The sequence below is a fragment of the Gymnoscopelus microlampas genome (genome assembly GCF_963454915.1).
Source record: "Gymnoscopelus microlampas genome assembly, chromosome: 10".
Lineage (NCBI taxonomy): Eukaryota > Metazoa > Chordata > Actinopteri > Myctophiformes > Myctophidae > Gymnoscopelus > Gymnoscopelus microlampas.
The window spans coordinates 2,033,039-2,045,671 of record NC_139947.1 but is presented as its reverse complement, the minus strand read 5'-3'; the positions used below and the strand labels follow the sequence as shown (position 1 = coordinate 2,045,671).

Below are 12,633 nucleotides of genomic sequence, written 5' to 3'. Positions count from 1 at the left end.
GAGGAAACAACATTTTAACCACACTCAATCACTACAATTGCAATAGAAAAACGTATATAAATAAAATGCCTCACTGCGTTGTCGGTTGTGTCCCATCCATCCACCCACGACCATTTCTTCTCAGTCTTTTTAAGACCAATCCAAGATATTCCACTGACATGGCTCAATCCTCCGATGAATTCCTTATAATGTGTCAATGATTGAACCAGAATTAATTTCCTCTAATACATTTGTACATTCAGGTTTTCACTATACTACTAATCATAGAATTAGATCAGATGTATCTACTGTATGTGGATAATTGACACATGTGCACACATGCACGCCCCCCCCCCCCCCCCCCCCACACACACACACACTTACCTGTTCGTGTTTATTATTGATGATCACCAGATCGGCTCCTGACTTCAGACATTGTTCCCTACTTTCTTCCCAAGTTTTCTTTTCTGTAGATCTGTAGTAACAGCTGTCTCCAAACGTCTGCCATCCACCGGAACACGATTTGACTAAAAATCAAGCAGGAGTTTCAGTGATGGATTTTCAATGTACTGATAATCAATTGTAACACACTAGAGCGCCCGCGCCCACTTGGCAGCGCATATCAGTGGCGTAGCCAGTGGGGCCATGGCTCGGTCAGTAAAGACCCTGTAGCGCGTCTGATATGTGGCATAGAAGGGCGGCTTTTAAATCTTGAGAAAAAACATCCGTGGGCTACCATTGGTTCAGCGATCTGTGCGCCCGCCCTGCGCCCCTCCTACTCCCCCAATGTGCAGTACTGAGAGCCCTGACGTCACAACATTTGGAGTGATGGCCACTGCACTCTGGTTGGTTGGAATACACCTAGGGCCCAGGTAGAACCCACTTATAGCCCACATGTGCATCCCAGTTAAGACCCACCTCTGCCCCACATAGAATTGCCTAGGTGGGGTCCACCTAAGGCTCGTTTCGGTGGTCTCAAACGGTGCTAGGGTGACCACCTCATTTGGTAGCATGCAGGGGCCTTAAGCAGCAGTAATGTAACACAAGCTTAACACAGTAGAACCTAAATTAGCAGAAATGACTACATTTCCCATGATGCCCTGTGATGGTGCAGCAACGCGTCATGCTGCCGTTACATTGTGTCCCAAAAAGCCACAAAATACACTAAAATGAAACTCTTTAACGGGCTAATTAGGTAGCATTGGTGACATTTACCAGACTAACGTTCATACAGGTTGTTGGTAAGATGTGTAACATAGCCGTTTCAGTCACGACAACAGCGTTAGCATTAGCCGCATGCTAACGCTACTCGTTCGTTAGCTTAGCTACACGCTAACGGCTCATTATAGGCAGCGCTTGGCTAATAGTCATGTAACCCAACTAACGGCAACACAGTAATGGACATAAACATTACATGCTTTAGACACTATTAGCAGGCTGCATTCACAACCAGCAGCAACAGAATCCAAGTTGCAGGCCACGTTAGCAGCTAATGCTGTGTGTGTACGATGAGGGTTGGCAGGTATGTTTGTCGTATAAGCGATTTTGGGCTTATGTGGGCGCACCATATACAATGGACTAACTGAGCAGGAATAGTAACATTCACCACACTAACTGTCATTGTTGACAACGTGATTTCACAGCTGCGTCAGCCACGACAACCACGTTAGCGTTAGCCACATGCTACGGTAAAAGTGCGTTATCCGCATGCTAACGGCTCATGTTAAGCACCCCTGGCCACTAATCATTCAAATACAACGAACGCTTTCACAGTAGTGGACAAACATTTGTTACATTAGTAGCAGGCTGCAGTGACCTAAAAGTCTTGACAATAGGAATGACAGTGCGATTTATTAGAGAAATGACTGTGATTGTGCTGTCCAGCTCATCTCCCCCAACTATCACGGAGCCCTGCCGTTACTGCGTCTGTGATGTCGGCAGGGAGCTGTGTGTCTGAGCGAGTATTGGACAAGACCAATGAGAGGTAGCACTTTCGTTGTTGCTAAAATACGGTGTGTGGTACATAGCGTCTCTGCCCCATAGCCTGTAGATCTCTCGAACATGATTGGCGTAGCCTGCGTTGCCAGGTCTGCCTTTTGTATAAGTGATTTTGGGCTTATTTGGGCTAGTTTGCATAGACCACGGCAGCACTTGTTTCTTGCCCGTTTCACGGATGTGGCAACGAAGGTGCTCCCGCACGGTGAAAGATGATCCCTCGCAAACGGATGACAATGTCCATGCATGCGCAGTTACATGCGCAGTTTTGCTTGCAAGAGGCAGAGGCACGCGACGCATGCACAAGTTTGCGAATTGTATTATAGGATAGTTATAACAATAATAGTAGTCAAGGATGTTATTTACGGTAAACCCATTTATTAATTACATAAATGGTGTTTGCACACCTGTGTATGTTTAACTAGTATTTCATAAACTTTAAATGCCACTCACACTTCTTTCCTCAGAACACACACACACACACACACACACACACACACACACACACACACACACACACACACACACACACACACACACACACACACACACACACACACACACACAAAAGTCAAATAAAGTCAAATAAACAAAAGCAAAGAAAGATGATTCTGACAATAACATCACAAACCCAGTACGGCGTTTGTTTTAAAGACATTTTTAATCTTTGTGTAGATTTTACTATTTGAAGATCCGTATCAGCCCAGTTCTTCATTCGATCCTTCTAGTTTATGTTTTGATATAAAAAAAAACACCATACTAGGTTTTGGGATGTTATACTGTACTGTATATTGTCAGAAACTGTTATGTTTGCATTCGTTATTTGTGCTAAAAGAGTAACATTGAGAGCTGTTTCACCATATAATGGAAGTCAATGAGAAGCTATTTTTGAATAATTATTTTCTAATCAACTGTGCAATGGAGCGATATATCTCACCAATTTGACTAGTTACATCATGCCAACTAAGGTAAGTACACAACCCAAACCCAAAAGCTACAGTACTGTAGGTGGTAGAGGTTTAGGAGGAGTAGGGCTGCAAGTCGATTTGATCTAATATGAAAAAAATCTATTTAAATGAGATCATCTTTATTTTTCCTTTGGGGTAAAAAACAAAAAAACAAAAGAGAAAATAGCAGATCTACATAGATAGCCAGCTCTTACCTGACCTTTCAACTCAATCTTGTTACATTGTGGCTCTATGATAGTGGTGATAAACCAGCAATGGTTAGGTTTTATCCTTGACAATTAGGGGTATACGGTATAACGGCTCGAAAATCCACGGTTTGGTTCAACCCTTGATTTTTGAGCCACGATTCGGTTCAAACCGGTTTATTTATTTTAATACATTTTTATTTTTGTCAAAAAGGTGGGCATCCTGTGTTTTAATAAATCAAAATATGTAACATGAAAAACACTAATGAACCCTGATTTTATATTTACTTTATATATTAAAGACACTTGCTATTGGCTCACAAGGGACCATGTTGGAAAACAACACTTCCAGCAATTGGGTTGGCTCCCTTTGGCAGCCAGGTCAGTTCAACTACAGCTGAACCTGGTGCATAACATCTACCGGTACATAAACAGCGCCCCTGTGTACCTATGGAAGCTTTTTCAGAAGCGTAGCGAAGCCCATTCCCACCGAACCAGAGCCAGCATAGCAGACCTGACCATGCCCACGTTCACCACTGAAATTGGAAAACGCTCATTTAGATTTGGAGGAGCAGTCAACTGGAACTCGTCGCTACCCCTGACTATAAAGAGCACCAGCAGCCATCTCCTTTTTAAGATAAGGGTCAAAGCATGGCTTTTAGAAAACACTTAAGTTAGCAATGCGATTATATGTATTCATGCTGTAGGTAGTGTAGCTATTGATTGTATTATTTATTGCTGTACTGTCTACCTGTACCTGACCACAATGAAAATAAGTCGCAAGACTTTTATGTGTCTGTATCCTTGACGTTTCTACAATGGACATGATGTAACATGTGTTTTTTCCTGTATAACGTCTAATAAAATCATAAAAAATATAACACTTAACATATAACACTCACACTTAAGAACACTGTGATGGTATTAACTTTATATATTAATTTAACATTAATTGCTAATACGTGCCTTGGACAAATGTTATTATTGACAATCTTGCAAGAGGAGTTATATCCTAAGTTGATATTTTATACATGTAGGCAAAAAGTTCCTGCCAGGCCGGGTTGCGACCTGTTATAGCGCCACCATATGGCTGATTTGAAACATATTACTGTGCGTGCAAAGTTTCACACCAATCGGACATGATTTGTCGCATTTTGTGCAAACGGGCCCCTCCTGCAAACGGAAGCCAATCGTAGCCAATTAGATTAGAATCTGGAAACTTTAATATTGTTTGGACCAAATCTGTAAGAGTAGAAGCAAAAAGTGTCTTTTGTAAAAATCAGCCTGTTATAGCGCCACCATGAGGCCAATTTGAAAAATATGGGATCTACTGGGAGTGTGCATGCAAAGTACGGGCGGATGGATGGACGGACTCACAGGACTGAAAACACAATCCCTCACCTTCGGCCGTTCCGGCCTGGCGGAGATATTAAACCATAATAAATACTCCTTAAATAAAAGTTAAGTAACCTGTCTCACCTGCTGTCTCCCTCTTAAACTCGTTTAACTCATGTTCTAACTGCTCTATCTTCAGGGTCAGGTTGTCAAGTCTGGTCTGGCACTGGTTCCGCTCGAGGGTCATGTTGTCATATCTGGTCTGGAACTGCTTCAGGTTGGACAGTAACTCGTCATTGGCTGAATTGTCTGCAAAAGACCAAAAGGTGATGATAAACACAGTTGTTGATGATGAGGTAAATTATCTGTGTGGAAAAGGTGCTTTGAGAAGATTAATTCTCAATATTCCTGATCACGTGGTTTTTATGTACAGTAAATAGAATCAAAATCAGCATTATTGTCAAATCACAGGTTTACAGGTGTAAAACAATGGGTGAAATTAGTTTTTTGTGCAAGCTCCATCATTTTTGTTATTTCCAGAAGAGATGTAGAATATATAGAATACTAGTGAAACCACAAACTATCGGAAGTAAAGCATGAAAGGGTTCTTGTGTGATACAGTAATTTTATTGTTGTGAGTGCATTAATTTGATCTTAACCATCTGATACTCACAGTCCACGACCTTGTCTACGGTTCTTGTTACAAATATAGCAAACAGCAGCATAAGAATCACTCCACACGCTCTGACGATGTTCATCTGGATGGTGAGTTCTCTCTGGAGGTTGAGGTCTCTCTGGAGGTTGAGTTCTCTCTGGACAACTGGAGGATAATAGTACAATAGAGTTCAACTTTAATATGATCACCTTCAAAGTTTCATTTAAAAAAAACACAGAGTGAATAGTATATGATGGAGTTAAAACTATATGTTTTGTGGACCAGATTGATATGATCTAGAAATATCGATCTAACCAGTCAAATCAATATAGTGGTCTTTTTGGGCCTATACTTCAGTTTGTTAAACATGCTTTTTGTACTGTAAGTCTACTGTATTTTCTCTACCAAGGCCATATAGCTGGCTCCATAGTTGTTATCTGGTGCCGGCTCCATACAGTATGTTTCCAAATCAGTAAAAACATGTCTTGGTCAACGCTTTGTGATTAAATGTCAAATGACCTGTATCTGTGTAAGATGACCTGTATGACCGGGATATTGTCACTAATTTACTCTGTCAGCTGTCACCCTGTCACAGATAAAACCGGGCACATGTCCCTATGATATCGAAGGAATAACTTGTTTATGGAACCGAGAATTGCACACAAGGACACTATAGGATGAACAACAACTTATTATGATGACACCCTGATGCCTGACAGCTCATGATATGATCTGACGTCTGAGGGTCTTAACCAATCGTTAGGATCCACCTTATATCTGATGTCCGGACTCCAACTTGTGTATAAATACTATTGCCTGTATTTGTAATATCAGAGAGATATTTTTGCTGTACGGTGCCTTGTGGATTGATTCTTTCTCTTAATACAATGTCAACCTTTTAATTTGAGAACCGGCCTGTGTCTGTCTTTGATTTCGTCTCATCCTTTTTACACTGGGTTTTCAGCGGTTTAACTACAAATAGTTTTAATTAACATAGAGCAGGATTTACGACCCTTTATCAACTCAAGGGTAGAAAAAGAGTAATGAGAAGTGTGGATGTTGAAGGAAGCAGTTACTGTATGTCGAGTAGTGAAAGTAAAGAAAGTGAGCAGACAGAATGTAGAATGCAAAGGATTTCATTTTATTTTATTTTTGATGGCCATCCCTTGGCAGGATCCGAATTATTTAACTTTTAACTCCATCAGTATATAATGAAGTGATTTTGTGCAATGTGCTCAGATCCCCTTCATCTTCAATTTCTGCAGAAACATTCATACAGTATGTCTGATGTACAATAAGTAGTCTTCTAAACATGTCTTCACCTTTACAATGAGTGACCTTCTCAAAAAGTCAAATCTCCCTTTTAGTATGATGTTTTTTCTTTGCTTTTAGCCTTTTAACTAGTTTTCTCTTAATAAAGTGGTTTATTTTCTTCGTAAAGCGACTCTGAGTACCAAGAAAAGCGCTATTTAAATTCAGTGTATTATTATTATTATATTATTATTATTATTATTATTATATTATAATAAAACCACATGGGCTGTAATATCTGACAGCGAGTACCTGGTTCGATTCCCAGCTGGACCACTTGCTGTATGTCACTCCCCTACTAATCTCTCTCTGTGTTTCCTGTCTCTCTAAACTGTAACCAGAGAACAACTTAAGGTTTTGTAGTATGTTTTTGTAGTACAGTAGGTAGGTAGCATCCTATCAGAGTAAAATATCATTTAGTGACATACTGTAGCAAACTGTAATTCCTTCCCCAAACACTACCAACGTAGTTATATATTCTAACCATAGTAATCATAACCATTGATTAGGAAATCATAAGATCAAGTTTATCAGATAGTAGGAAAATGTACAAGACCATTAATGCAAATAATTGTATTTATAGTAATTTATATTGAGCAAGACACGTAACCCCTAACTACTCCTTCCTCCACGGGCTGCTCTGTGGGCAGACCTCAGCTGGGTGAAGCTGAAAACTGACGTGCCCCCACCAGATGAAAACGGTAAAAATAAATAAATAATGTTCTTTTCAGATTCAAAAATGTTTGTAGAATGCTGTGTATTGACCGTGCAGCTAAAGAGCAGACTACAGAGAGTGGCATAGCTCAATTCCTTATACTTAAGGCAGACATAGTATATGGTTTAAATAATGTTATATTGTCAGCTGTAGCCTACAATATATTATATCCTACATCAACCCATATAATACAGTAACCAATAATAAGTGCAAATTGATGATTCTGATATTCCATCCATTCCTACAGATTTTGGGACAATTTAAAAAGCTACATAAATAACCCTATCAATCTATCCTATATAATCCATAAACATTTAGCCCAGGGGTCTTGAACCTTTTTCAGGCCAAGGACCACTTATTTTATACTTTGGCTTTTCATGTTGAATATACTCATTTGTAATTTTTATACGTTTTAAACGTTGTTGTTTTGGAAACACTTAAGTTGTACTTAATATACTAAAAGCACTAAAGATATGCTAAAGCAAATATTTTATGTACTCCCCCCCCCAAAAAACCCAAACAATTTAATTACAAATATACTTACAGTATCTGAAGTACAGTTTTGAGTCGTCAGTACTCACAAATAAGTACATAAGACTTTTAATTGTAATAATTAGGAAATTGACACATTTCTGAGACATGAAGTTTCTTCAGGATTTAAGTCATGTCATGCTCAAAATTGTGAACGGTACTGTAGGTTCAGTTTAAATTTTTTACTAAGTTAACTGTCAACATTTTTATCTATTGATCATTATCATATTTTTGACTAATATATAAAAAATATTTACACTTTTGCTTGACTTGGTATATACAAGTGGGCCTGTGGTCCCTTATTTCTCCCCATTGAAGGTGGCAACGCAACACACAAGAACATAAATGTTGGCTGCATCGCTTAAAAATAAATAAATAAAAATATCTTCTATGAAAAATTGGAAAAATCGGGAAGTTCTTTCCTAATTATTTTTTTCTCTTAATACAATGTCAACCTTTTAATTTGAGAACCGGCCTGTGTCTGTCTTTGATTTCGTCTCATCCTTTTTACACTGGGTTTTCAGCGGTTTAACTACAAATAGTTTTAATTAACATAGAGCAGGATTTACGACCCTTTATCAACTCAAGGGTAGAAAAAGAGTAATGAGAAGTGTGGATGTTGAAGGAAGCAGTTACTGTATGTCGAGTAGTGAAAGTAAAGAAAGTGAGCAGACAGAATGTAGAATGCAAAGGATTTCATTTTATTTTATTTTTGATGGCCATCCCTTGGCAGGATCCGAATTATTTAACTTTTAACTCCATCAGTATATAATGAAGTGATTTTGTGCAATGTGCTCAGATCCCCTTCATCTTCAATTTCTGCAGAAACATTCATACAGTATGTCTGATGTACAATAAGTAGTCTTCTAAACATGTCTTCACCTTTACAATGAGTGACCTTCTCAAAAAGTCAAATCTCCCTTTTAGTATGATGTTTTTTCTTTGCTTTTAGCCTTTTAACTAGTTTTCTCTTAATAAAGTGGTTTATTTTCTTCGTAAAGCGACTCTGAGTACCAAGAAAAGCGCTATTTAAATTCAGTGTATTATTATTATTATATTATTATTATTATTATTATTATATTATAATAAAACCACATGGGCTGTAATATCTGACAGCGAGTACCTGGTTCGATTCCCAGCTGGACCACTTGCTGTATGTCACTCCCCTACTAATCTCTCTCTGTGTTTCCTGTCTCTCTAAACTGTAACCAGAGAACAACTTAAGGTTTTGTAGTATGTTTTTGTAGTACAGTAGGTAGGTAGCATCCTATCAGAGTAAAATATCATTTAGTGACATACTGTAGCAAACTGTAATTCCTTCCCCAAACACTACCAACGTAGTTATATATTCTAACCATAGTAATCATAACCATTGATTAGGAAATCATAAGATCAAGTTTATCAGATAGTAGGAAAATGTACAAGACCATTAATGCAAATAATTGTATTTATAGTAATTTATATTGAGCAAGACACGTAACCCCTAACTACTCCTTCCTCCACGGGCTGCTCTGTGGGCAGACCTCAGCTGGGTGAAGCTGAAAACTGACGTGCCCCCACCAGATGAAAACGGTAAAAATAAATAAATAATGTTCTTTTCAGATTCAAAAATGTTTGTAGAATGCTGTGTATTGACCGTGCAGCTAAAGAGCAGACTACAGAGAGTGGCATAGCTCAATTCCTTATACTTAAGGCAGACATAGTATATGGTTTAAATAATGTTATATTGTCAGCTGTAGCCTACAATATATTATATCCTACATCAACCCATATAATACAGTAACCAATAATAAGTGCAAATTGATGATTCTGATATTCCATCCATTCCTACAGATTTTGGGACAATTTAAAAAGCTACATAAATAACCCTATCAATCTATCCTATATAATCCATAAACATTTAGCCCAGGGGTCTTGAACCTTTTTCAGGCCAAGGACCACTTATTTTATACTTTGGCTTTTCATGTTGAATATACTCATTTGTAATTTTTATACGTTTTAAACGTTGTTGTTTTGGAAACACTTAAGTTGTACTTAATATACTAAAAGCACTAAAGATATGCTAAAGCAAATATTTTATGTACTCCCCCCCCCAAAAAACCCAAACAATTTAATTACAAATATACTTACAGTATCTGAAGTACAGTTTTGAGTCGTCAGTACTCACAAATAAGTACATAAGACTTTTAATTGTAATAATTAGGAAATTGACACATTTCTGAGACATGAAGTTTCTTCAGGATTTAAGTCATGTCATGCTCAAAATTGTGAACGGTACTGTAGGTTCAGTTTAAATTTTTTACTAAGTTAACTGTCAACATTTTTATCTATTGATCATTATCATATTTTTGACTAATATATAAAAAATATTTACACTTTTGCTTGACTTGGTATATACAAGTGGGCCTGTGGTCCCTTATTTCTCCCCATTGAAGGTGGCAACGCAACACACAAGAACATAAATGTTGGCTGCATCGCTTAAAAATAAATAAATAAAAATATCTTCTATGAAAAATTGGAAAAATCGGGAAGTTCTTTCCTAATTATTTTTTTTGCCAGAGTATCTGGATAGTCTCTGTAATTTAGGACCCAAATAGGGTAACTTAAAAATGCATATAAATAAATGTCACATCATGAAATGAGAGGAGATTGTCATGTGACAAGCTGCTGTAGTAATGATGTGAGAAGAGATAGACCCATTGTAAGAGTGTTACTGTGTACCTTGATCTCCTGTAGCCCCCTGTGAGCTAGAGCCGTGGTCTCTCAGACTGTCTGCTCCTTCATTCTCCACGTTCTCCTCCTCTCCTCTCTCCTCCTGCCTCTCCCTCCTGACTCCTCCACCAGACCTCACACGTGTTGATGTGTCTGGCTTGTCAGAAGTATCTGTAGACATCTTAATGAACCACACAAACAAAGTGACTCAAGTTAATTAACCATGTGAACCCTAGTGTCCCTGTTCTGGGCCTGACATGATAGGCAGACATTTGGCAAAAACAGCAGATTTACAAGCTCACATCATATTGCAATGCAAAACATTGTGAGCTTGTAGATTGGTTATTTACGCTCTTTGATGCACAACAAAGTATAGGATTGAAGTGGTTAGTAAAAGTATATGTTAATAATGTGCATATTAATATTATGCATTAAGTGATTAAAATATAATGCACTGTATTTCTAAATAATATTTAAATATTCTGTTTAAATGTCAACTTACTCACTTTGTCCGATATCTCCGTTGTCCTACATTTGGCTTCACTGTAGCAGAAAGGTCTCTGACACTGTCAAACCAAAGCAAGTAGTTTTAGACATACTTGCATGCACGCACACGCGCGCGCGCACACACACACACACACACACACACACACACACACACACACACACACACACACACACACACACACACACACACACACACACACACACACACACACACACACACACACACACACACACACACACACACACACACACACACACACACACACACACACACACACACACACACAGTGCCCTTAACCACAGAATGTATGGGCAAGCGTGGTGATGACGTGACAAACAGAGTTGTGGTTTTCAGATGTGAAATGCGGGGGCGGTAAAACTCAACTGCTGTAGATGAACCCTCAAACATTAACCAATAAAGTAATTCTCAAAGAGATAAAGGAAAAAAGTATAAGTTAAATGTAGTTGTGTTCATGATAGTGGTGACACTGTGTATAATGATAACTAGCCATGTACATGTAAATTGATGTTACAAATAATAACAGTGAACATCATGGGTAGTTTGTGGTCAATAAAACCTTTTGTTATTTGTTATTATATTTCCTGCAGCAGAAACATTGTATTGTAGTGAGCAGTATGTCACTTCATTGTAGATCGAATTCCATACAGGGTGGTACATTCATAGTGTAGCACTGATCTGCACAGAGAGTGGATCATAATGTCTTAATGGAGAACATGTTAAAGACTGTCACCAAGCTAACTAACGTAAGAATACATTCAACATACATTGAGTTAAAAGTGTGTTTATGTTGAGACAAAAATAATGCTGATATTTTTGAAAAGCCTCTCAACAGGATTGACTGTATGTAGCAAGCTCACACTGTTGAGCGTGACATGCATGCAGGGTTGTGAGGGGGACTAGCAAGATTGTGGGGGTACAATTTAGCTGTCTGAGTCATATATATGACCAGCAGGTGCTTAAGAAAGCATATTCTATTAGGGCAGACAACTCTCACCCCCTAAATCCTGAATATGAATTATTGCCTTCCGGCCAAAGGTTAAAGACCCCTGCAGCTAAAAACAATAGGTACAATTTGTCATTTGTACCTACTTCCATTCGTGCCATCAATAATGGAAGCAGGAGGAGGTAGCTATTAGTGGTTATTATCTGGATCTAAAATAAACTTGAACTTGCATGAGATACATGTTTTATCCATGACCTCAAAGCTCTCACACAGGCAGCCTCTGTGGATAGCTTTAAAGCACAGCCCAAGACCTATTTCTTCACTCTTGCTTTTGGTTGATTTTTAAATCTCTGTGTTGTTATTCATGTCCTCACTGTTTTGCTATTATTTTAATGTTGTTTTATGCTTTTGCTTTTCTTTTTTTGCTTTATTGTTAAATTAGTTGTACTTTTCTGTAATTGTATTTTTGCTCTGCAAAGCACTTTGAGCTGCATTTCATGTCGTGCAAGGTGCTATACAACAAAAGTTTATTATTATTATTATTATTATTATTACACCCACACAAGACTGAAATACTGAGAATCTGCTGCTGTGCTTTGTTAAACATGTTGCATCATACTCTGAAGACTTTTGAGTTAAACCGCCCACACACAGCAGCACGATACTGGGGGATAGAGACAGAGACAACAGGAAACAAGAGAAAACCACAACAACACTATAGCTGTAACAATGTCCAACATGGCCGACTTAACACATCAAGCACATACTGCTCAAA

General features: G+C 38.3%; 1 protein-coding gene across 8 annotated transcripts in view; it reads right to left on the bottom strand.

Moving 5' to 3' along the window:
- LOC311053443 (uncharacterized protein) overlaps window positions 1-12,633 on the bottom strand; it is a 105,434-nt gene that overhangs the window by 1,698 nt on the left and 91,103 nt on the right. For 7 of the 8 annotated variants that reach the window (XM_084068972.1, XM_084068971.1, XM_084068970.1 and 4 more), the window contains 6 exons: window positions 10,893-10,952; window positions 10,396-10,567; window positions 5,136-5,282; window positions 4,607-4,771; window positions 364-506; window positions 75-182 (listed from right to left, as the gene is read on the bottom strand). In XM_084068972.1, the coding sequence (XP_083925098.1) occupies window positions 75-182; window positions 364-506; window positions 4,607-4,771; window positions 5,136-5,282; window positions 10,396-10,567; window positions 10,893-10,952 (795 nt within the window). Of the gene's footprint in view, window positions 1-74; window positions 183-363; window positions 507-4,606; window positions 4,772-5,135; window positions 5,283-10,395; window positions 10,568-10,888; window positions 11,026-12,633 lie in introns of those variants that run through there. The other variant, XM_084068977.1, reaches the window with a different exon arrangement.